The sequence below is a fragment of the Heterodontus francisci genome, chromosome 19 (genome assembly GCF_036365525.1).
Source record: "Heterodontus francisci isolate sHetFra1 chromosome 19, sHetFra1.hap1, whole genome shotgun sequence".
Lineage (NCBI taxonomy): Eukaryota > Metazoa > Chordata > Chondrichthyes > Heterodontiformes > Heterodontidae > Heterodontus > Heterodontus francisci.
This window is the reverse complement of record NC_090389.1, coordinates 66,167,563-66,192,978: the sequence shown is the minus strand read 5'-3', so window position 1 is coordinate 66,192,978 and position 25,416 is coordinate 66,167,563. Positions and strand designations below refer to the sequence as shown.

Sequence of the window (25,416 nt, the reverse complement as noted above, 5' to 3'; positions counted from 1 at the left end):
AAAGCCTGTCCACCGCCTACAAGGCACAAGTGATGGAATACTGTCCACTTGCCTGGACGAGTGCAGCTCCAACAACACTCAAGAAGCTCGACAGCGTCCAGGACAAAGCAGCCTGCTTGATTGGTGCCTCATCCACCAGCTGAAGCATCCACTGCACTCCACCACTGGTGCACAGTGGCAGCAGTGTGTATTATTACAAGATGCACTGCAGCAACTTGCAACGGTCCTTCGACAGCACCTTCTAAACCCACAACCTCTACCATCCAGAAAAAGAAGGGCAACCGACGCATGAGAACAAGCTCCCCTCCAAGTCACACACCATCCTGACTTGGAAAATATATTGCCATTCGTTCACTGTCGCTGGCTCAAAATTCTAGAACACCTCCCTAACAGCACAGTAGAAGTACCAATACCACATGGACTGCTACAGTTCAAGAAGACAGCTCACCACTGCCTTCTCAAGGGCAATTATGGATGGAAATAAATGCTGTCCATGACAGCGATGCCCACATTCCATGAACGACTAGAAATAATTACTGCTGATAAACCTTTCTGGCCTTTGAAAACTAATTTTATATCTGTGCAATATCAAATTTCTCCACTATGATAAGTTTTAAAAAAGTTTGTTTGATATTTCAGTTTCTACCTTAAGTGCATGTGTATGCCTCAATCATTAATTTCGCTCTTTAAAACATAATTAGAAGTGAATGATCAGTGCATTTTACTTCCTGTTTTCTGTCTGTGAGAATGCTTCAATGTGATTGGCTGCTTACCCTGCTTGATGACATCACTATTGCTGGACACCTGGAGATCCTCTTGACTTGGCACTAGATTCAAACTATAGTCAGGAATGCAGGAATTGACACCACAGGGATCGCTAGATCTTTGTGAGCAGCTTTCTTGGAGGTCAGCAGCGAGTGCCAGTGCTTCTCCATTGCCGGTATCTTCGAATTTAGTCCAGGGCGGGGAAGGCCGAGGACAGCCTTCCGACCCAGAGGCTAATTGAGGCCCTTAAGTGCCCAATAAATGGCCACTTAAGGGCCTTATCCCACCACTGTGGGTTAAGGCCTCCCTATGGGCTTGGGGACCCTCCTCTGTGGGAAATCTGTGGCCCACAGAGGGCCCCCAGTGGCTAAGGCTGCCCCTCTGCAACAACCCCCACCCACCCGCAATAACCACCCTCCACCCACCCCCGCCACTGCCATGACGGGGCCTGCAAGACTGGTCCCAATGAGCCCACCCCACTTAGCTGAGGTCCGGGGCTCCAGTGCTGGTCCTGGTCCCAGGCCTCCTGTAGTACCAGCAGTGGTCACTACTCCTGGTGCCACTGCTGGTACTACTGAGATGCCGGCCCTCTGATTGGACGGCAGCTCTTGGAGGCAGGATCCCCGTCCTTAAAGGGATGGGGACCCTGATGGCAGGTAGTTTTTCGACTGCCTGCCTGGAACTCGGCCAGGGGTCCAAAACAGGGCTGAGGCAGGGTTGCCATCAGATTAAAATTTAGTCCATGGGATGCACATTGTCCACATATATTGCCTTAAACTCTGGTTTGCGGTCAATGGAACAGTGTTGAAATGAACATATTATTGTTTGTGACAAATTAACACTCTACAAAATAATCCATGGGGGAAGTAGTACAGCTGTTACTAGCCTCAGTTGTAATACACGGACAGATGGAACACTGATATTGGTTCAGATCTCACAGGGGCATGAAATGGGAACTTCATAACACTGGAAAATGCTTTTTCTTCCTCTGTAAGCTCATTGATTAAATTAAATTTGGGTTCACTACCCTTAAATGGAGAGACGATGGCATAGTGGTCATATCACTGGACTGGTAATGTAGTGGCCCAGGCTAACGCCCTGGGAAACACTGGTTCAAATTCCACCACAGCAGCTGGTGCAATTTAAATTCATTTAATTAATAAATTCAATTAGTTAATCAAATTCTGGAATTGAAAGCTAGTCCCGTAAAATCCCGATTGTCATTAAAACCCATCTGATTCACTAATGCCCTTTAGGGAAGGAAATCTGCCGTCCTTACCTGGTCTGGCCAACATGTGACTCCAGACCCACAGCAATGCAATTGACTATTAACCGTCTTCTAAAATGGCCTAGCACGCCACTCAGTTCAAGGGCAATTACAGATGGGCAACAAATGCTGGCCGCCAGCGATGCCCACAACCCATGAAAGTTAATTTAAAAAGGTTTTATCAACTGCATGCAGTCTAACATTATCTGGAGCCAATGTCTGTTGAAGAATGAAAATTGATATACTTGATAGGTCCTGAAGGAATCACACTGTGACAGCACAGAAGATGGCTACACTTTCAAATCATTGTAAATTCTCGTTGATTATGAAATAAATACTAAATGCAAAACTGACAGCAGAACTCAATGTCACTCAAAAAAATATTAGCTTCCAGTGCACCTTGAATGAGAAACCAGTCCAATCTGGATTCTCTCACTAATCAATAGAGGAAAAAGAGTTTTTCCAAGATACTTTCTCCTTATATCCATTGCTGAGAGAACTAAACTGAACCAATAGAGTAGCAGCAATTTGCACAGTGCTAAATAACTTGAAAGTTGCCCAGAATCAATTAAAATTACTAAAGGTTTTTTTTAAAATTTCGAATTGTGGACAGCATTTCTGTGGTGCAATTTAATTTTCAGAATCTTGGAAAATTTGCTTAATTCCACTGTTATATTGAGAGTGCATGTGCGAATACTGACTGTCAGTGTAAACACCTTTCGATAACAACCGGAGGCTAAGGTCCTGTCCCGTAATATTTAATAATGCATGGTTGTGGATACCATTCGCCAAGGAAATCTAACTGCTGTTTTGCAGGTCTGCATTTTTAAAATTTATTACTTGAATCTGGGACAGAGTGACTGCGCATGAAACTGAGCAGAGTGAGTCAGTATGGTCTTGTAAATGTAATTCATGTTTAGAATCTACTTGATTTGTTTGAGAATATAATTAACATGGTAGATAAGAGACTGTCTATGAATGTTATTTACATGGACTTCCAGAAGGCATTTGGTAAGGTTCCGCACACAAGACTGATTGAACAAGTGAAAGCACATGGAATTGGAAGCAACTTTTGACATGAGTAGGGAATTGGTTAGCAGGTAAGAGACAAAGATTACAGATAATGATATGTAGTCCAAATTAACAGGATGTGACTAGTGGTGTGTCTCAGGGATTGGTACCAGGGCTTCAGCTTTTCATTATATTTATTAATGACTTAGATGTTCAATGAGAGCTGTATATCCAAGTTTTCTTCCAATACTAAGTTAGGTGGCACAGTTACTAGTGTAGATTGGAGCAAGAAACTTGCAAAGGGACATTGAAAGATTAAGTCAACACGCAAAACTATGGCAGTTAGAATTTAATGTGGAGAAGTGTGAGGTCATCCACTTTGGAACAAAGAAAAATAGATCTAGCTGTTGAAAAGCTAAGGACTGTGGATGAACAGAGAAATTTAGGGATCCATGTACAGAAATAACTAAAAGCTAGTGGACTGGTACAAAACATATAAAAGGTTAATGGAATGTTAGCCTTCATCTCAAGGGGGCTGGAATATAAAGAGGTGTAAGTTATGCTGCAGTTGTATAGAGCTCTCTTTTTAGATCACATCTGGAGTACTGCATTCAGTTCTGGGCACCACATCTCCAGAAGAATATATTGGCCTTGGAGAGGGTGATATGAGGATGATATGGGGGCTGAATGTTTTAAATTATGAGGACAGGTTTCATGGACTAGGCTTGTACTCCCTTGAGTATAGGAGATTAAGGGGTGATATAACTGAGGTGTTTAGGATAATTAATGGAGTTGATCGGATTCTGGACAGAGTTATTGTTTCAGGTCAATGGCCTTTCATCAGGGAACAGGTTAGAGATATAATAGATTTTAAACAAGTACGAGGCATGGAAAAGTTATGGGTGTGGAGGAGGAAAGAACAAAAGGGAAGGTCTGTCATAGGGTGGAAGACAGGACAAATTTAATGGCAAAAGGATGATGCTGCAAGGCGACAGGGATGGTAATGGGAAAATCTATCAATCTCACTTTTGAAATTTTGAATTGATCTATCTTCAACAGCTTTTTGAGAGTCTAGAGAAATCTAGATTTCCACCAACTTTTGTGTGAAAAAAATGATTTCTTCAATACCCCCTGAATGGCCTAGCTCTAATTTTAAGAACCCTTTATTCTGGACTCCCTCACCGGAGAAAATAGTTTCTCTCCATCTATCCTATAACTCATTTAATCATCTTAAACACCTCAATTATATCACCCCTTAACGTTCGATATACAAGCCTAGTCCATGAAATCGGTCTTCACAAATTAACCCATTTTGCCCCAGTATCATCCTAGTAAAGTGCACTACACCCCCTCCAAGGCCAGTATATTCTTCTGGAGATGTGGTGCCCAGAACTGAATGCAGTACTCCAGATGTGATCTAAAAAGAGAGCTTTATACAACTGCAGCATAACTTACACCTCTTTATATTCCAGCCCCCTTGAGATGAAGGCTAACATTTTATTAGTCGCTATATTATTTTTTGTACCAGTCCACTAGCTTTTAGTGATTCCTGATCATGAACCTCTAAATTTCCCTCCTCATCCACAGTCCCTAGCTTTTCACCATTTAGATGCGGCGAGCATGCAGTATTAATGTTGTTGTGAGTATTTAATCTCTATCCATATGTTTGGGATCTGTTCCTTTTGTATAAGTACAATTTTTGTTGTTGGCTTTGCTTTTTGGCAGCACAGTGGGATGGCACACTAATGTGTTATGCTATACATTCACACCAACAATTCTGCACACCTCACATTGCCAGTGTCTCACAGGCATGAGGGACAGAGATGTAAAACACAGGCACCAGTATGCTGCAAATACAAATTTGGATTAGTTTTGCAATATAAACGCAACTAATCTTTAACCTGTAAAATGCCATTTGTTTTAAACTATCAAGGTAATCAAGCCATTCTCTTCATATACAAGATCTACAGAAATTACTAATGTAAATCTATAATGTTTATGAAATACAATTAGAGGAATAGCCCAACTGTAGATTTTTTAATAGTATTCTTTGAGTATTGTTGAGACATTGCAGTGCTGCTCTGTTTTGTTATTCTGGTGCAGTCCCCCGAGAGTTCCACTCTATCGCAGCATTAGATTGAACTGTCTGCTCACTGTTCAGTTTACAATGTTTTACTGGAGCCTCGATCATGGAGATCTCTGAATCCCGATGATACTGTGTGTATCATTATTTATATTTGACTTGTATTAAGAACATCAGTAACCTATTTGTACTTTCCCATTCATCCTTAATTTGCATATCCTATGATTAAACCTATCCTCTGCAAAAAGGTCAGATTGTTGTATTTTGCCTGCAGCATTTTGTGGAACAAGAAAAAGAAATGTCTCTAAAGCTATTTGTATCTGTAACTTCTAAAACCAACAATTATTTTTGATTGACAGTTTAAATTGTCAGCTCCATCAGTACCTATTAACCAGTGACACCAGGAACTGCAGTAAGCAGTCTTTGATCAGGATGCTTATTGCTGAATCTGACTTGATGAATTCATCATTTTAATTGTGTGCCAACACTGAGATAGAAACTCGTTTGGAGCCGTTTTCAGGCCCAAAACCTGAATGCCCGAGACTGGGCTTCATCTGAGTAATATGGGCGAGCTGCTGGTGTCTTTCGCACCTCCACAGGCAGCTCACCCTTTTGCAGCAAGTAATTTCAGGCCACTTATCTCGCTGCAGCTGTCTCAGGTCAGTGGCAGATGCAGTAGGACAGCAGGAGTCGAGTAGATTGCACCAGCAGTAGTGCTCTGGATCCAGGAGGAGCCCCTTATACTGGACACAATAAGGTCCAATTTCTACCCAACATCGTTTTATTGTTGTTTTGGAGTATTAAGGATGAGGTACTAAACACAAAATGCAGTATATAAATAATCATTTGCACCAGCTTTTGATATCTATTTATGAATGTAATTTTCAAAAACTTTATAGATATTAGAAGTCACATGAATTATGCTGTGGTATTATTGGGTTAGTGGTACTGTTGAGGTGTTTTATAGAAGACACACTTTGATTAGATTTGCTTACTGTACTGAGAATCTTCAAAATAGTATGAGTTCATAGGGCACGGGTTGATATTTGATTAGTACTGTAGTTTGATTAGTTTTTCCTATTCACTTTTGTTTTCTTTGTATAAATAATATAAATGTTGTGGCATACTCACATGAACTCAAATGAACCTTTTGCGTTTACTTCAGGTTTGGAAGGCAAATTCATACTGATAGCTTCGAAATCCATTTGGAGTTTGTTGGGATTTGCTTGCATAATGACAGTCAGATCCACGCAAAAAGGCTTTCAGAATTTATTTTGAGTTGGGGAAATATTTTTGGAAATGATTACTAGTTATTCCCTTCCTAGTCCTGCTTAACTTTACCTTTTAAAACCATTATGTTCACACGACAGTCTGAAACCTGCAAATCGGGTCTGAAACCATTAGGTGCTGCATGTTAGGTCTGTACGTGAATTGACCATCTTTAGTGCTGTAATACAAAATTAAAGTGTGAATGCACACGTACTGTCCAGCAGCTGAATCAGATTAAAGGATGTGAAAAAGTCAGGAATCTGCATAAGAGTGCAAACTCTCAAATTCTGAAGAAAAGGATATCCAGTTTTTGAGGGCTGAATTTAATTGCCCCCCCCCCCCCCAGAGATGGGCTAGGAGGCAGGGGTGCCCCATAGAATTGAGGCAGGGCGGAGGGCCTGTCGCACCAGAATTTAGCCGGGGGCAGGATAGGCCGAGGACGGCCTTCCTGCCCAGAAGCTAATTGAGGCCCTTAAGAGGCCTATTATTAGCCAGTGGTGGGGCGGGTGGTGGGGGGGGGGATGGTGGTGGGCAGGAGGCCTCCGCCACGCGGGGAGGTCACCCAGTAAAATAAGGCAACCTCCTTGCGGGCTTGGGGGTGTCAAAGGTTGGGCCCTCCTTTGTGGGCAATCTGTGGCCCACAGAAGGCCCCTGGTGGAAAACCATCCACCTCCCTGAACCCCCCTTTCCCCTGCACTCAACGCCCACCCTCGCTCCCCCCCATCACCTGGGCCTGCCGGACTGCCCTTGGTGATCCCGCCTCACTTATCTTGGGTCGAGGTCTCCAGCACTAGGCCTGGTTCCAAGGCCTCTTGTAGAACCAATATTGACCACTTCTCCCAGTGTTGCTGCTAATATTACTGAGCTGCAGGCCCTCTGATTGGCAGCAGGTCTTTGAGACGGCATCCCATCTGTTAATTATCCTGATACTGTTAAATTGAGGCCGGTGGGGGGAGGGGGCACTGTAAGGCCAAGTGGGGTTCCAACTGCCTTTTTGGCCCAGTGCTGGGAGCTGGCTCCATTAAATCCTGCCCTGAGTGTGCACAGATTGTCACCTACTCCACTGGAAAGGAGGTCTTGTTCCAGCATGCTGCAGATGTCAGCAATGACTTGCCCTGAGAGCTTGAATCTCATGAGGCACTGATGCTCAGAAATGTCAAGAGAGCTGATCCTCTGCCTGTAGACACTGTGTTGGGGGGTCTTGCCTCCTTCCAGCTGGATCTTGGTATAGGGGCATGTGGCTGAGGAGAAGGCAACTGGTGCTGCTGCTAGTGTTACTGTTGGAGGTGGTGTTGCTTCTGCTCTTGTCCCTCATCAGAGGTAAAAAGTTGAGCTGCATAAGCTGTTCCCACGCCATGAAGGCTACAGCAAGAAAGTACAGCTGAAGGTAAGTAAAATGCTGGACAGATGAACTGCCTTCCATGAAATGGCAATCACCTGTCTAACATTTCACTTACCAGTGATGGCCCTCTCAGAGAGAAGAAGTACTTTGAATAATAGCCTCTCACTTGACCACGGCTGGAGATCTTCAGACTGGAGCTTTGCCAAGCCTTTGGCGATGGGCTGGGAGTCTGGGTGGCTGGCTAAATGGCACAGGAAGGCGTTGAGGGGTGCCCAACATCTTCTCGTTGCCATGCCATTCTGCCAGCCCCAGGAAAGATGGCAGATTGGCCACCCAATCGGACAGGCATTGGGGAGTCAGGAGGTGAGTTACTCGCCACAGAATTCCCAGCCTCTGACCTGCTCTTGTAGCCACAGCATTTATGTAGCTGGTCCAGTTCAGTTTCTGGTCAATGGTGACCCCCAGGATGTTGATAGTGCAGGATTCAGCGATAGTAATGCCATTGAACGTCAGGGGACAAGGTTAGATTTTCTTTTGTTTGAAATAGTCATTGCCTGGCACTTGTGTAGCGCGAATGTTACTTGCCACTTATCAGCCCAAACCTGGATATTGTCCAGGTCTTGCTGCATATGGACATAGCTGCTTCAGAATCTGAGGAGTCGCAAATGGTGCTGAACATTGTGTAATCATCAGCAAACATCCCCACTTCCAACCTTATGATGAAGGGAAGGTCATTGATGAAGCAGCTGAAGATGGTTGGGCCTATGACACTATCCTGAGGAACTCCTGCAGTGATGTCCTGGGACTGAGATGATTGACCTCCAACAACCACAACCATCTTCCTTTGTACTAAGTATGACTCCAGCTGGCGGAGAGTTTTCCCCCTGATTCCCATTGACTCCAATTTTGCTAGGGCTCCTTAATGCCATATTCAGTCAAATGCTGCCTTGATGTCAAGGGCAGTCACTCTCACCTCACCTCTGGAGTTCAGCTCTTTTATCCATGTTTGGACCAAGGCTGTAATGAGGTCAGGAGCTGAGTGGCCCTGGCGGAACCCAAAATGAGCATTGGTGTGCAGGTTATTGTTGAGCAAGTGCTGCTTCATAGCACTGTCGATGACTCTTTTTATCACTTTGCTGATGATCAGGAGTAGACTGATAGGGCAGTAATTGGCCGGGTTGGATTTGTCCTGCTTTTTGTGCACAGGACATACCTGGGCAATTTTCCACATTGTCGGGTAGATGCCAGTGATGTAGCTGTACTGGGACAGCTTTGCTAGTGGCGAGGCTAGTTCTGGAGCACAAGTCCTCAGTACTATTGCCAGAATGTCGTCAGGACCCATAGCCTTTGCAGTATCCAGTGCCTTCAGCCATTTCTTGATATCACGTGGAGTGAATCGGATTGGCTGAAGACTGGCATCTGTGATGCTGGGGACCTAAGGAGGAGGCCGAGATAGATCATCCACTTGGCACTTCTGGCTGAAGATGGATGCAAATGCTTCAGCCTTGTCTTTTGCACAGATGTGCTGGGCACCCCCCCATCGTTGAGGATGGGGATGTGTGTGGAGTCTCCTCCTCTTGGTCAGTTGTTTAATTGTCCACCACCATTCAAGACTGGATGTGGCAGGACTGCAGAGCTTAGATCTGATTCGTTGGTTGTGGGTTCGCTTAGCCCTGTCTATTGCATGCTGCTCCCGCTGTTTGGCATGCAAGTAGTCCTGTGTTGTTTCCTGGGAGAATTCTCTAAGTCAGGAAATGTCAGTTAGAGTACTGAATTCAATGTCATCAGGTACAGAGAGTGAAATAAAGCGAGGGAAAATAAGATGGGATTAAGAGAGAGAAAGAGAAAGTGAAAAGAAAAATGTTTAAAAAATTTTTTAAACCTCTACAATAGCTAAACTCTGAAGAATGAGGCTCCACACTTGTAAAAGGTAATTTTCAGTGGTAGAAAGGTTGTTCAGCAATAATTAAGACTTACCATGTGTTGAAACTGGAATGGTCAAGTGCCAAATTTTCTGGTAAGTTTAGTTTGTATATATCAGGTAAATACAGCATCTTCACATCGTTCAATGTATTTGAATGCCGAGTCAGAGAGCGATATACTGTTTTCACGTAGCTTCTGCAGGAGCACGGCATCACAGACAGCATTTTCCTGATTTCTGCATTTAACTGTCCATGTGCGGCCACCAGAAGGTGCAGTCCAATTTTCACATAAATAATGGTGAACGTTGTTAGCCTCACCATTATTTCTACCCCAAAATCCATACCCATTTTTTATATAATCAAACTTAATGAGACTTTATTTTAGGACTAACTTCATTTCTGTCTGTAAGAAAAGTATGCAAAATTAGCACTAGGAAAATTCTGCTTGCTAAATTTTAAAATTCGATAGTGGTGAATTTAAGTCTATGACTTCTGATACAGTAGAGTGTTGTCTGGCAAGAGTTAAGTTACCATTTGATGACATTTGTATTCAAATATTCAAGAATGTATAAAACAATTTACAGTTATTAATGTGGCCCACTACTAATAAAGTAGTGCTTTAATGAAAGTGGTAGTGTATTTTGTCTTCGCTGTTAACTATTTAAATCTCACACTGCTAACTTAATGTTTGTCTTAGTTTCTAGCAAACACATCAGAGGTTTTCTGATGACTGTGGCAATCATGGTCTGATAGCAAGAGAATTAAACAGCTGCCTTTTGAATCAAACATTGAACACTGCGGCTGAACTTTTGCTGTGTGATCAAATGTAAGGCAAAAAGACAATTTTCTTGAGTTCTGTTCATTCTCATCCTGCACAAAGTAAGAACACCTACCGGATTAAGTACCTTATCCGTACAATTGAACATCTTTGATATCTTTTGATGACCAGCTGTAATAGGTTGTATATGCACGCAACATCACACGTAAACCCATAATATGTCTTCCCTCGTGCAGGATGACTTTGTTAAATTCTTGAATGCAGACTTTTGGAGTAGAGGGAAACAAACTTTTGCTCTGAGAATCTAATTATTTGCATTAGAAAAAGGCACTGAGTAAATCAAGACAGTGTTGTCAGCCCTAAGGAAAAATGAGAAATTAAACAAAAACCTCTCCTCCCCAAGTTGGGTTGCCATCTTTAACATAAAACCTTACAGATTATTTTTTGCAATTTCTTATGTCCAAAAGTGGTTGTGTTTATCAATCTTATCCTAGGCGTCGGAGGAATCTTTTCTCTCTCTTGCACGATTTGGGACTATTTCCATTCATTTGCTAAGGCTCCCAAAGAGGAGCCCAAAAAATTCTATTATGTCGAAGTGTGTTCAGAGGATAGCTTTGTTAAGCAAACTGAAAAGATAGCGCGGTAAAACAAAACCCTGAGACTGTCTCAAAACAGACTCGGACTCAGTTACAGTCAAGAATGTTGTAAATTAACATTAATGGACACTTTCTCAAATGAAAAACAAATCATGGAATACAGAAGTGTATTTCCAATGATTCTGATCGGTGGCATAACTTGTCTGAGAATTGTTATAAACTCAATTTTGGGTTTGAATTTTGTATCTGTGATGTGGCTATGAAATTTAGGCAAATACTATTATCACACGTCAAAGTGCCAAAGAATCTTTCAGCTGTCAGTTTATGTGCAGCTTTAGTCTAGTTTGGCATGCTGTGTGCTGGCTGAAATCTATTGAAGGGACAGGCTCATGAAACAAAGGTGCATTGTCAAGCTGTCCCTGAGTGCCACACCACTAATCACTTCAAAGAAAACGGACAGTAAAAGGTGCTTGGCCCAGGCTTAATCAATTCTCCCGCTTGTAATCGTAAAGAACAGACACAGAAAATGAAAAAGTTTTGGTGATCTCTCAGATTTAACCATTAACTGAATTCTCTCTCTTGATTATAAACTCAAGTAAGCAGTCCACCCCACCTACATTATTAAATGTTGTTAAATATTGATTTTTTTTACCTAACTGAATGTTTCTGATCTTTGCAGCTGTTTTGATTAGATTTTTGGTTTAGGTAGTTCAACAGCTTTTATTTCAGTGCACCAGCTATCCAAACTGGAAAAATTATGTTAACTGTTCCTTCCACTGAACGGGAAGACCCTAGGTTGGCAACCAGTCGTTGCTATCATCAGATCGGTCACCATTCAAACTGTCTTGTACACTAAAGTTTACAAAGAGGCTTAGAGAGTCGCTTTACAAAATACGAATTACAGACTGAATTATCTGATCTAAAGATGAGGATTTTCAATTTGCACATAGTTCTTTTTATCTGAATATTAAGGGCAATTAATCAGTATGCAGAGTGAATTGTCTTTCCCAAAGAAATGCAAATGTTGTTTTTACATTTTTTTACATTTATTGTTAGAAGTGTTTGGTAGATATCCATTGACAAATTAAAAACCGTTACTTTTGTATATTTAAAAGAATTGTGTGTTAAACCATTCATTTAAGCCGTTTGCATTTCCTCTTAATGAAATCGTAATTAAGCTTCAGAAAATGACATTTAAATTTCATAGGTCTCCTTCTCCAATATTTAGCATGCTCCCTACTTTCCTGAAGCAGAAAATTATATATTTTTCAAAATCTGAAAGCCTTCAAATATTTAAAGACATAATTTAGTCACATTGTGCAAAAATGGAATTAGCTGGAGCATTTGACTTACCTATGTCAGAGTTACAAAATGCTATTTGTGGGTGAACTGGAAGGCAGCTACATCCATCCACGAGCTCCTGAAGCCTCAGGGTCAGAAGTAGTAGCATTAAGAGTAGCAAGCCAGTCACCGGGGTATTCATGTTGTCCTATATAGCACACACACAAAACACAAGTCTTTCTGCTCAGCAAAGGTTGTAGACTATGTGCAGACCTAACCTTGTGGAGAAGCGTCTCAGTAAACTTCTTTTCCTGCAGCAGGAGTGGTTGGATGATAAGAAGCTCGTTCAGCAGTAGCACAATGCAGAAACCTTGTTTAAGGTTCTCTGACTGAGCTGTCTGATTTCCCACTTTCACCACAGTGGACCCTTATATTTATGGTCCTGCCACTTCTTTCAAGCCCCGCCTTCCCATGAAGGAAATGGCCTGTCGTTGCTTGAGATCCTGTATGAAAACACATTGTTGGACTCCAACTCCCACACAGACCAGTCATTTCAGGTGATTTCATCAAACATTTGTAATGACTCAGTATAATTGCTGTGACAATAATACCTCCTGGAAGAAAAAATTTGCTTCAAGTATAGAATCTATTTAAATTATCTTTAAATTTAAAATATGTTACAAATATTCAAATAATCCTTGCCATGACTTGTATCAATTTGTATATAATGTATCTTAAGAAATAGTAAAATAATTCCTACAGATTGTTTTTCAATTATATTATTTTAAAATTAATTTCCATTTATGTCAATTCCTTAATATGCTAAATCTTTGAAAATTAAATCTGCCAAAATAGTATGGAGATTCTTCCCTGTTTCATGAACAGCTCCATTTAATCCTATTGTTACATCAGTAATCTGCTTTCCACAATATTGAATTCATTAATCAGGTGTTCAACGCAAACTATTACTAAAGACATTCCACTGCACAACTTCTTTCAGTTGGAATGAAAGATTTTCTGATAATTATGCAGTTACTTCAGCCATTACTTTATGATTCCTACAGTATGTTAGATCTAGAAACAAAAATAGTCACTAATGAAAAATGGCTGCCTGTAATTTGGCAATATCATATCAAAATCTGTAATCATTTCAAAAATGCATTTGAGAAATGAATCTGTTAACAGGCTTGAGCACAAGGCATAAACAGAAAATCTTATTCTGTTTTCAATTTCTTTTAATGTATCAGTTAGAAACTGACATGCAGCTGGCTATATGGGGTAAGGTACCAGGATTACAGTAAACTCCCCTCTTAAAAGGGTGATGTAGCCACATGGGGGAGTTATCAGCCAAGCTAGGTTCCAGGAAGAACACCTCTGCAGACAACATACAAACTCAGTTATGTTGGCTGCCAGAATAATTTTACACTGCAGCAGACACTATATCTGATGCAATGTGAACTTGTACTTTTATTTAGAATGAAACTTTTTAATTTGTTGCAGCAAACACCATGGGTGATGCTATTACATTATCACCTGCTCACAAACCTTGATTTAGAAAACATTTTAACAAGATACAAAAATTGGTCTTGTGGTTGGCAGTGAAGAAGAAAGCTGTAGACAGCAGGAAGATATCAATGGACTGGTCAGGTGAGCAGAAAAGTGGCAATGGAATTCAATCTGAAGAGTGAGGTAATGCATTTGGGAAGGGCAAACCAGGCAAGGGATACACAATAAATGGTAGGATACCGATAAGTGTAGGAGGAACAAAGGGATCTTGGAATGCATGTCCAAAGAACCCTGAAGATATCAGGATAGGTAGATAAGGTGGTTAAGAAGGCATGTGGGATATTTTCCTTTAGTAGCTGAGCCATAGAATATAATATGCTAGAACTTTATAAAACACTAGTTAGGACACAGCTAGAGTACTGCGTACAGATCTGGTCACCGAATTATAGGAAGGATGTGACCGTGCTAGAGAGGGTACAGAGGAGATTTACAAGGATGTTGCCTAGGATTGGAAAATTTTAGCTATGAGGAAAGATTGGAAAAGCTGGGCTTGTTTTACTTTGGAAGAGAGGAGGCTGAGGGGAAATGTAATTAAAGTATATAAAATTATGAGGGGTCTAGATAGAATGGAAAGGAAGAACCAGGGAGCGTAGATTTAAAGTAATTAGCAGATGGATTAAAGGGGAGAGTGATGGAGCCTGGAACTCACTGCCTGAAAAAGTGGTGGAGGCAGAAACTTTCATCACGTTTAGAAAATACTTGTATAGGCACTTGATGTGCCATAACCTACAGTACTACGGATCAAAAGCTGGAAAGTGGGATTAGGCTGGATAGCTCAATTTCAGCCGGCACAGATACAATGGGCCAAATGGCCTCTTTCTGTGCCATAAATTTGTTTACCTTCCTATGTTTCTAAGTGACAAGGCCCTGTAAATGGCTTGATAAGTGCCTTTATTCTCTTAAATGAATTTTAAAAAACGGGAAATAAAAAAGCACTGACTACAACATTGTGTTCATTCAACTGAATCGATCCTGTTAAATGAATGATTTTCGCCATGAAGTGCTGTTTAAATATTGGGAAGACTGAAGCCATTGTATTCAGACCCCACTCCAAACTCCGTTCCCTAGCTACCGACTCCATTCCTCTCCCTGAAAGCAGTTTGAGATTTAACCAGTCTGTTCACAACCTTGGTCTCACATATGACCACGAGATGAGCTTCTGACCTCATATTCATGCATCACTAAAACTGCCCATCTTCACCTCCATAACATTGTCTGACTTCACCCTGTCTCAGCTCATCTGCTGCTGAAACCCTCATTCATGATTTTTTAACCTCCAGACTTGACTATTCCAATGCACTGCTGGCTGGTCTCCAACATTCTACTCTCCATAAACTTGAGGTCATCCAAAGCTCTGCTGCCCGTGTCTTAACTTGCACCAAGTCCCATTCCCCTATTACCCCTGTGTGCTCGCTGACCTACATTGGCTCCCCGTCAAGCAATGTCTTGATTTTAAAATTCTCATCCTTATTTTCAAATCCCTCCATGGCCTCACCTCTTCCATCTCTGCAATCCCCTCCATATGAACATACAAATTAGGAGCAGAAGTAGGCCATTCGGCCCCTCTAGCCTGCTCCGCCATTCAATAGATCATGGCTGTTCTGTTTGTGTCTCAAATTCCACACTCCCATCTACCCTTGATAACTTTTGATTCCCTTGACTAACAAGAATCTATCTACCTCCACCTTAAAATTATTCAATGAACCTGCCTCCACTACCTTCTGAGGCACAGAGTTCCAAATTCGCACAAGCCTCTGAGAGAAAAAAATTCTCCTCATCTCTGTCCTAAAAGGGCAACCCCTAATTTTGAAACAGTATCCCCTAGTTCTGGACTCACCCACAAGAGGAAACATCCTTTCCACATCCACCATTCAGGATCTTATATACTTCAATCAAGTCTTACCTCACTCTTCTAAACTCCAGTGAAAACAAGCCCATTCTGTCCAACCTTTCCTCATAAGACAACCCATTCATTCCAGGTATCAATCTAGTAAACCTCCTCTGAACCTTCGCCAATGCATTCACATCCTTCCTTAAATAACTGCACACAGTATTTGAGATGAGGTCTCACCAATGCCCTGTATAACTGAAGCATAACATCATTACTTTTATTTTCAATTCCTCTCATAATAAAGGATAGAATTTCATTAGCCTTCTTTATTACTTGCTGTACCTGCATATTAACCTTTTGTAACTCATGCACTAGAACACCTAGATTCCTCTGCACCTCAGAATTCTGTAGTCGTTCTCCATTTAAGTAATACTTATTCTTCCTGCCAAAGTGAACGACTTCACATTTTCGCACATTAAACTCCATCTGCCAGATTTTTGCCCACTCACTCAACCTATCTATATCGGTCTGCAACCTCCTTATGTCCTCTTCGCAACATGCTTTCCTACCTATCTTTGTGTCATCTGCAAATTTAGCTACCATGCCACACAGCCCTCCGAGGTATCTGCACTCCTCTAATTCTGGCCTCTTGTACATCCCTGACTTTAATCGCTCCAACATTGGTAGCCACGCCTTCAGTTGCCTAAGGCCCAAGCTTTGGAATACCTTCTATAATCTCTCTCCCTCGCTTTCCTCCTTTGAGACACTCCTTAAAACCTACTTCTTTGACCGAGCTTTTGGTCATCTGACCTAATATCTCCTTTTACGGCTCGGTGTCATACTTTGTTTTATAAAGTTTTGTAAAGTGCCTTGGGATGTTTCATTGCATTAAAGGTACTATATAAATATATGTTATTGTACAGATTCCACAATTTTATTTTCTATCAGGCTTTTTTTGCAGTAATTGTACACCTTTTGTATGACATATTGCATCCCTACCCGCGCAAAATATCTCTTTCCGTTTTGATGTCAGAAACAACAATATGCGTCAGCTTGTAAAGTTTACCACCCGTTTATGTTGTATGTTTGGGTTAGTCTGGCTTGCAGGGATTTCAGACACTTCGGTAAGATTGAATCATAACTGTTCATTACATTTCAGGAACTATATACACTTTACTTAAACATGTCTAACTCCTCTATTGGTCATGATGCTTCTTTCGTCTCCTTCTCAAGTCTCTCATCACAGTGGGAGCTGTTACACTGTCCCAAACATTAACCCTTTCAAACCCTCATATTACATAGCCCCCAAGTTTTTGTCCAAATATATTTACATTCAATTTTACATTTACATACTACCCTCTCCCCCAAGTCTCTGACATCACAAATTCAATCTGTCAGGAGGCTTCACAACTCTCCCTGATTGTGTTCTTGCCAGACTTCGAAGATCAGTAGTCTTTCTCTGAAATCATGTTTCTTGACTTGGACGGCCTTCATTGAGGTTTGTATTACTGGTGTTTTCTGAATTTCAGGATAAACATCTGGTTCATACAAATGTATGACTGATTGACGTCTTTGATGAATAGATTTTTCCTGTTTCTTACAGTACCTTCTGAAGTACGTACTAAATAAGATCTCTGTTGATTTTTCATCTCTCTTGATGATTACTCCTTCTCTGCCTTGGTCTTGTACCATACCTTTTCTGCCACCATCAACCTGGGTAGGTTGCTGGTATGATATCTCCTATTACAGTTAAAAGCTTGTTGTTTTTGATGAGATTTTTCTCTGTCTTGAACTCTCTGATAATCCTGGACTTGTAGCCCTGGAAGTAATTTTTTGGGTAAGATAGGAAGTTGTGTTTTGAGCTTCCTTCCCATCAACAGTTCTGATGGTGCTAATCCATATAGCAATGGAGTAGATCGGTAATTTAGGAGTGCTGTTTGAAAATCTTTATTCTTCTTTAATAGTGCTATGATTGTTCTGACTCCTGTAGGGGCATTTATAAGATGTTCAAATCGACAGTTTTCCACAAAGTGCGGGAAGTAATCGTTTGCAAATTGAGAACCATTATCTGACACAGTCTCGTCAGGAATGCTATGCATTGCAAAGATCTCCTGTAAAACTCGAATGACTGTCTCAGTTGCCATTGTGTACAAATGTTTGACATCGATCCTCCTTGAAAAATAATCAATAACAATCAAGTAGGATTTTCCATTAAACATGAGTAGATCCATCCCCAGACGTTCCCATGGTCTGGTTGGAAATTGGGTCGATATAAGGGCTTCTCTCTGGTCTGGTCTGTGCACTGTGCATACCTGGCAATTAGTAATAATTTCTTCTATATCCACCTATCAATGTTCCCAGCTGCCGTACGGAAGACTGAGCCTGCGCTCTGCATTTCATGATACCCATGTGGCCCTGATGTATTTTTTCCAAGATATCTGTCCGGAATGAGACCAGAATCACCAGCCTCTCGTCATATACCAGCAAATCATCCAGCATAGTAAAGTGCTTTCTGTATTCAAGAAGATTTCCATCACCGTACCATTCTGACGCTGCTGTGGCCAACCTTGCGTGCAATATTGGCGGATACAGATGCATTCCTCATCTTGCATCTGAGCATGACAAATTTTCTTAGAGCTTTTTAGAGCTTGCGGGCCATTGTGATGCAGTGAACTGAGAATATGACTCAATCTTATTAATAAAGTTCACATCTTGCTGTGTAGAATGGTCAACAGTAGATCTGGACAATGCTGTCGTTTGCAGCTTGCCCTGTACATATACCATTTCAACCAGAATCTCATTAGCTTCAACCAGAATTTCTGGATTCTCTCGAGTTCCTTTTCATTAAGTAAGCAAGGTTTGTGGTCTGTCTCTATGACAACCTGTAAGCCAATGATATAATATGAAAACTTTTCACAAGCCCATGAGACTGCGAGAGCTTCTTTCTCTATGACGGCGTACCTCGTCTCAGTTTTAGACAATGCTCGAGACACATAATAAACCAGTCTACAGCATCCATCTGGCTGTTCTTAAAAAAGAACTGCCCCCAACCCTGTAGATAAGGCATCTGCTGCAATTGTGGTTGGTAGTAAGGGATTATAACGCGCTAAGATATCTGGCAAAAATCAGCATTTCCTTGATTGTTTGAAATGCCTACTGCTGATGTGCATCCCAACACCACGCTTGAGCTTTCTTTAATAGTTGTCTCAAAAAGTTCAATAACTTGCATGAGAATGGGCAGAAATGTTGCCAGCTGATTAACCATTCCAAGGAATCATTGAAGATCCGGGACAGAAGTAGGAATTGGGAATTCACTAACGGCTCTCATGTTTTGCGGGTTTGCCATTTTTTTTATTTTTTCCTGGGATGTGAGCATTACTGGCAAGGCTAGCATTTGTTGCCCATCCCTAATTGTCCTTGAACTGAGTCGCTTGCTAGGCCATTTCAGAGGACAGTTAAGAGTCAACCACATTGCTGTGGGTCTGCAGTCTCATGTAGGCCAGACCAGGTAAGGACAGCAGATTTCCTTCCCTTAAGAGCATTAGTGAACCAGGTGGGTTTTTACAACAATTGATGATAGTTTCATGGCACCATTACTGAGACTAGCTTTCAATTCCAGTTTTTTAAATTCATTGAATTTAAATTCCACCAGCTGCCATGGTGGGATTTGAACCTGTGTCCGCAGGACATTAGGCCTGGGCCTCTAGATTACTAGTTCAGTGACATTACCACTATGTCACTGTCTCCCCCCTTATACCCTTGCTACTAACATGTGCACTAGGAAACAAATAGATATTTTCAAAAATTCACACTTCTCATTAAGTGTCAGGCCTTTTTCTTGTAGACAATTCAAAACCATTCTAACCCTCAGGTCATGCTCTTCGATGATTCACCATGGACTAAGATGTCCTCCATATGGCATTTTATGCCTTTAAGGCTCTGTAGAATGTTTGACATAGTTCTTTGGAATATTCCAGGAGCTGATGTGAAACTGAATGGTAAACGATTAAAACAAAATCTTCAGAACGGAGTGATGAATGTTGTCAGTAATCTTGACTTCTCGTCCAAAGAGACTTGCCAAAAGCCACTATTTGCTTCGAGCTTTGTGAACATAATATTTTTAGATAACTTTGCCAAGCATTCGTCTACCGAGGACATCAGATGAATTTCTCGTGCAGCAGCCTTATTAGGTTGAGTTAAGTCTACACAAATGCGAAAAATGCCATTAGGTTTAGGAACTGGAGTCATTCTAGAGCACTAGTCTGTTTGCCTCGTGACAGGAAAAATGATTCCCATCCTGGTCATCTCTTCTAGCTGAAGTTGGGCTTGCTTCATTAGTGGATGTGGTATCTTCCTAGGTGTGAAAAGACATACAGGTTGAGCATCTTTTCGCAACGTAATGCGAAATTCAGTCTTCCTAGATCAGTAAATAATTTTGGAAAATCTTTTTGGAAACGACTCTCAGATTCTTGGCTGCTTAATTTCTTCCACTTTCTTGATAAATTGAAGGTCTATACAAGCTCTTCTACTTTAGAGAAAATTCTTGATTCTGTAGAACATACAGTGTTTCCAATATCTGCTTTCCCTTGTACTGGAGTGTTGCCTGTAACTTTCCCAATCATCATTGACTGAGAGTCTGTTGGTTGCAGGCAATGTGTTGATAGCCATGATCCATTGTCTGATAAAACTGTTATGCTTGCTCCAGTGTCTAGTTTAAAGTTGGTGATATGTCCATTGATATATACGTCTGACGTTCAGAAAGCATGATTGAGGACATTGATCTCACCAAGGAAATTTTCTGATTTCTCTTCTGACGGAGATTGTTCAACTTCATTAGTAGCTCTATGAGTGAAGACATTTTTTTTTAGAACCTTTGGAAGTCGAGGTTTTACTTTGGCACATCTTCCCAAAATTGCCAACTTCCCTGCAGTGAAAGCATGATGTTTTATTTGCAAGGCACTGTTCGCGCCTGTGGGTCTTTTTGGCACCACAGCGCTGGCAGGGTTTCATGGTGTCTTGCACCTTTCCTCCCCAGTATACCTTCTTTTCTGGGGCTTCATTTACAGTCTTGTGTTTAAGGAACTGTATCATCATTGGCGGTTTCCTGAACCAAAGTTTTTCTTCACCTCTCAGGATTGCTCTGTTCTTCTTTTGGACCTCTGCTTGTGTCACCAGCTGTATTGATTTTTCTAGGGTGAGGTCTTCCTTAGACTGCAATAAATCTGATAGGGATTCATCAGCATTACCTACTACAATGCAATTTCTAATTAATTCTGATTTTAGGTCTCCACGTTTGCATCCTTCAACTATCCTGTACAGGTCATTAATAAAAGCATCAATCGAATCACCTGGTTTCTGGACCTTTCAGTTGAATTTGGCCCTTGCTAGAATCATCTTGTTCCTCAGGTTGAAGTACTTATCAAAGATTTTTAAGACTTCAAACGTATCTGATGTCTCATTCATGCCTTGTCTTGCAATAACATCATCTGCTATTGCTCTGCTGGAGTACAGTAAAGTGTTAACTTGTTCTGATTCAGACATGCTGTCGAATTGAGAAGCAATTCTATACCCCAAAAATCTTTTTCTCCACAGTGACCAGGTTGGAGTCTAATTTGGTCCTTCCCTCTGTTCAAACCTCTCTGGTAGCATAAATTTAAGATCCATGGCTTTTCTAAACTTTGTAGATAGTTTTCTTTAAATTTTAAATGTTCCTTCTCGTACTGGAAGTTTTCCTGCACTTCTCGGAAGTCTTCCCATGCTTTTCAGCCTCACAGTCACCTCCTGTGACGGTGCCGATCTCAAATCTGCCCTTGTTTTTGTTTTTTCCTGGTGCTGCCTGCATTGTACGCCATTGTAGCCGTTTTTAAGGGTTGCTCACCAGATCCCCAACTGTTCCTTGGTTCTCCGACTCGAAGCCTATGATCGCTGGACTGGGGTGTTTTTCACAGATAAGCCACGCCTCCGTGGTGCAGCCTGAATGTCTCTGCAAGCCAATTCCCCAACTCTGTATCATCCACAGAGCAGCTCTGGAGCTCTTCTCAGCCTCTTCTCGAGTTCTGCAAGTTTGGTGCTTCTTTTTTAGGTCTGTCGATTTTTCAAATTTTTCTGGATATTGTACAGCAAGAACCACCACTGTTCACCATTACCACCATGTTGTATACTTGGGTTAGTCGGGCTTGCAGGGATTTCAGAGACTTCAGTAGATTAAACCATAATTGTTCAGTAGATTTCAGGAACTATATACACTTTACTTAAACATAGCTAACTCTTCTGTTGGTCATGATGCTTCTTTCATCCTCCTTCTCAAGGCTCCTCTACATGGGATCGCTTACATCATCACAGTGGGAGGTGTTACTCACACTGTTCCAAACATTAACCCCCTTCAAACCCTTATACTACAGTGTACATTTATAGGAAGAGAAGGAAACTACCTGGGAAGATACCCGATTTTGGTTATGACCATAGAAGTACATATTGCCAGCTATCTGACTCCTGAGCACAATATTTAAACTGTAGTAAACAAAGCAGGACAAGTCCAATCCAGCCAATTACTGCCCCATCAGTCTATTCTCAATCATCAGTAAAGTGACAGAGGGTGTCATCAACAGTGCCATCAAGCAGCACTTGCTTAGCGATAACCTGCTCAGTGATGCTCATTTTGGGTTCCGCCAGGGCCACTCAGCTCTTGACCTCATTACAGCCTTGGTTCAAACATGGACAAAAGAGCTGAACTCCAGAGCTGAGGTGAGAGTGACTGTCCTTGACATCAAGGCAGCATTTGACTGAGTATGGCATCAAGGAGCCCTATCAAAACTGAAGTCAATGGGAATCAAGGGGAAAACTCTCTGCTAAGTGACTCTCTACCTAACACAAAGGAAGATGGTTGTGGTTGTTGGAGGTCTGAGCTCCAGGACATCACTGCAGGAGTTCCTCAAGGTATTGTCCTAGGCTCAACCACCTTCAGCTGCTATATCAATGACCTTCCTTCAATCATAAGGGCAGAAGTGGGGATGTTTGCTGATTGCGCAATGTTCAGCACCATTCACGACTCCTCAGATACTGAAGCAGTCCGTGTAGAAATGCAGCAAGACCTGGACAACATCCAGGCTTGGGCTGATAAGTGGCAAGTAACATTCGCGCCACACAAGTGCCAGGCAGTGACCATCTCCAACAAGAGAGAATCTAACCATCTCCCCTTGACATTCAATGGCATTACCATCACTGAATTCCCCCACTGTCAACATCCTAGGGCTACCATTGACCATAAACTGAACTGGAGTAGCCATATAAATACCGTGGCGACAAAAGCAGGTCAGAGGCTAGGAATCCTGTAGCGAGTAACTCACCTTCTGACTCCCCAAAGCCTGTCCGCCATCTGCAAGGCACAAGTCAGGAGTGTGATGGAATACTCTCCGCTTGCCTGGATAGGTGCAGCTCCAACAACACTCAAGAAGCTCGACACCATCCAGGACAAAGCAGCCCACTTGATTGACACCCCATCCACAAACATTCACTCCCTCCACCACCGATGCACAGTTGCAGCAGTGTGTACCATCTACAAGATGCACTGCAGCAACGCACCAAGGCTCCTTAGACAGTACCTTCCAAACCCACAACCTCTACCGACTAGAAGGACAAAGGCAGCAAATGCATGGGAACACCATCACCTGCAAGTTCCCCTCCAAGTCACACACCATCCTGACTTGGAACTATATCGCCGTTCCTTCACTGTCGCTGGGTCAAAATCCTGGAACTCCCTTCCTAACAGCACTATGGGTGCACCTACCTTATATGGACTGCAGCAGTTCAAGAAGGCAATTCACCACCACCTTCTCAAGGGCAATTAGGGATGGGCAATAAATGCTGGCCTAGCCAGCAATGCCCACATCCCATGAATGAATAAAAAAAACTGAATTGCTGAAAGCAACTTCACCCCAGTGATAATATCAGGGTGAACTACACCACAACTTCACCCCCACCCCTCCATCTGAAATCACTTTCTTTGACTCACTGGCGGCAGGCATGTTGCTTGTGGCTGTTCAATACGCACTCGCAGGTCGGAAAGGTTAAAACTTGAGGGTTCACAAGGAGGATTCAAATTGGGTTTGGGCATGATATGCAAAATGCAAATCAGATGTGGATTTCAAATCTGTTCTGAGCACAAAATACAAATCAGGTGGCTCAGACTTTGTACCCAAATGTGGGACTGATCATCACAGAGCACAGTGCCTGTGCAACAACCAAGATCAATTTTATATTCTGTTGAAAGCATAAAGTGACAGAGATAAACAGTTTATGATTTATTTATATTACTAATTTCATCTTTCTTCTTTCTTTCTTTTTTTTCATATTACTAACAAAAAGAAAGACACCATGCAAAGATCAACACTACTAAACAAAATCAACAAACCAATTTGCATTAAACTTGAGTAGGCAGTTGGATGAGATGAATTCCAACATAAAAACATTTAACATTTTCAAAGTTTAATTGTAAAGATATTGGATAATTAAACAGGTATTGGAAGGAGATCAGTTTAATGTTGGATGTATTTGCTTATTGCATTATACCAAGCATTTCAGCATTTAAATTCATTGCATTTTAGAAATTGGACTTGTATTTTTTATATATTTACAATTTATTGTAATAATTTTACTATGTAAAATTCAAAAATTGCTTTGCCATGCCACAAACTTAAGTAGGTCAGATGGCTATCTACAATATCTGTCAAATATGAGCCAGTACAGAATCTTTCGTCACCCTAAATCACATACTTAGTATTCTCTACATGGGCTTTAAAGAGACTTTTGGGTGTAATATATAATTCAAGTGATTAATGCTTGAATTTACAAAAAATAGCCCAAGAAAGTGCTCAGGCTTTGTCATTTGTCTTGTGCAGATTGGGCGATTGTTAATTCAGTATAAAACATGGAAATACTGTACACAGAGCATCATGGTCCTTTCAGCTGGATGGTGAGTCTGTGTAAATTCAAGTATACAACACCAACTCTGGGTTAAGATTATACCAGTTTACTGTAAATGTGATTGGAATGCAATGTCTACTGATGACAAAGGAAGGTTTTGTTCGTGGCTATTTTCCAAATTCTCCAATCAACGGTTTTGCTCAGGAACTTAACTATTTTCTTAAAAACAACATATTTTCAGATAAAGTAGAAGAGACCCTTCCAACCAGCTACACCTTAGCTCCACTGTTGTCTCCCTCCCTGCAGTTGTGGTCAGGTTTGAAGTCCAGAGCTACCAGAAGCCCTACAGGCCAATTTTCCTGGCTTCTCTCTGCCATGTGCTGGACAGGAGCAGCACATTTGAACCTCAGTGTGCCAAAATGCTGAGTCCTGGACCATTAACAATGCTGAGCAAGAAAAAAAGAGCACAGTTTTAGGCCACATCTCATCCTTGGCTACTGGCCTTGAACCTTTTGTTTGCTGCTCACCAAAGATCAGGTGGGTCTATCTGATTCACCATTGAGGCCTGCTACCAGGCTTCCCAATCCCCAGCATAATTATAGGAAAAAGATGCAGTAGGCCAGGAACATCTCTTCCCATCTCATTAGCATGGGCCTGCAACTAGCTTATCTCCACAATCATCACACTAGAAATCCCTACAAATCCTGGCACATTGTAAAGGGGACAGAGACCTGAGTAACAGATCTCCGTCCTTTTTTTCCTGATGCTTGTGCTTGGGCACAT

The 25,416-nt window shown here is 41.6% G+C and overlaps 2 protein-coding genes across 3 annotated transcripts in view; one reads left to right on the top strand and one right to left on the bottom strand.

Moving 5' to 3' along the window:
• Positions 1-12,716, bottom strand: part of LOC137380137 (metalloproteinase inhibitor 3-like) — a 30,557-nt gene extending 17,841 nt beyond the window's left edge. Inside the window, exon 1 of the mRNA XM_068051836.1 lies at positions 12,387-12,716. Within this exon, the coding sequence (XP_067907937.1) occupies positions 12,387-12,516 (130 nt within the window). The 5' untranslated portion in view covers positions 12,517-12,716. The remainder of the gene's footprint in view (positions 1-12,386) is intronic.
• Positions 1-25,416, top strand: part of syn2b (synapsin IIb) — a 420,009-nt gene that overhangs the window by 285,861 nt on the left and 108,732 nt on the right. The gene's annotated exons all lie outside the window — the stretch shown is intronic.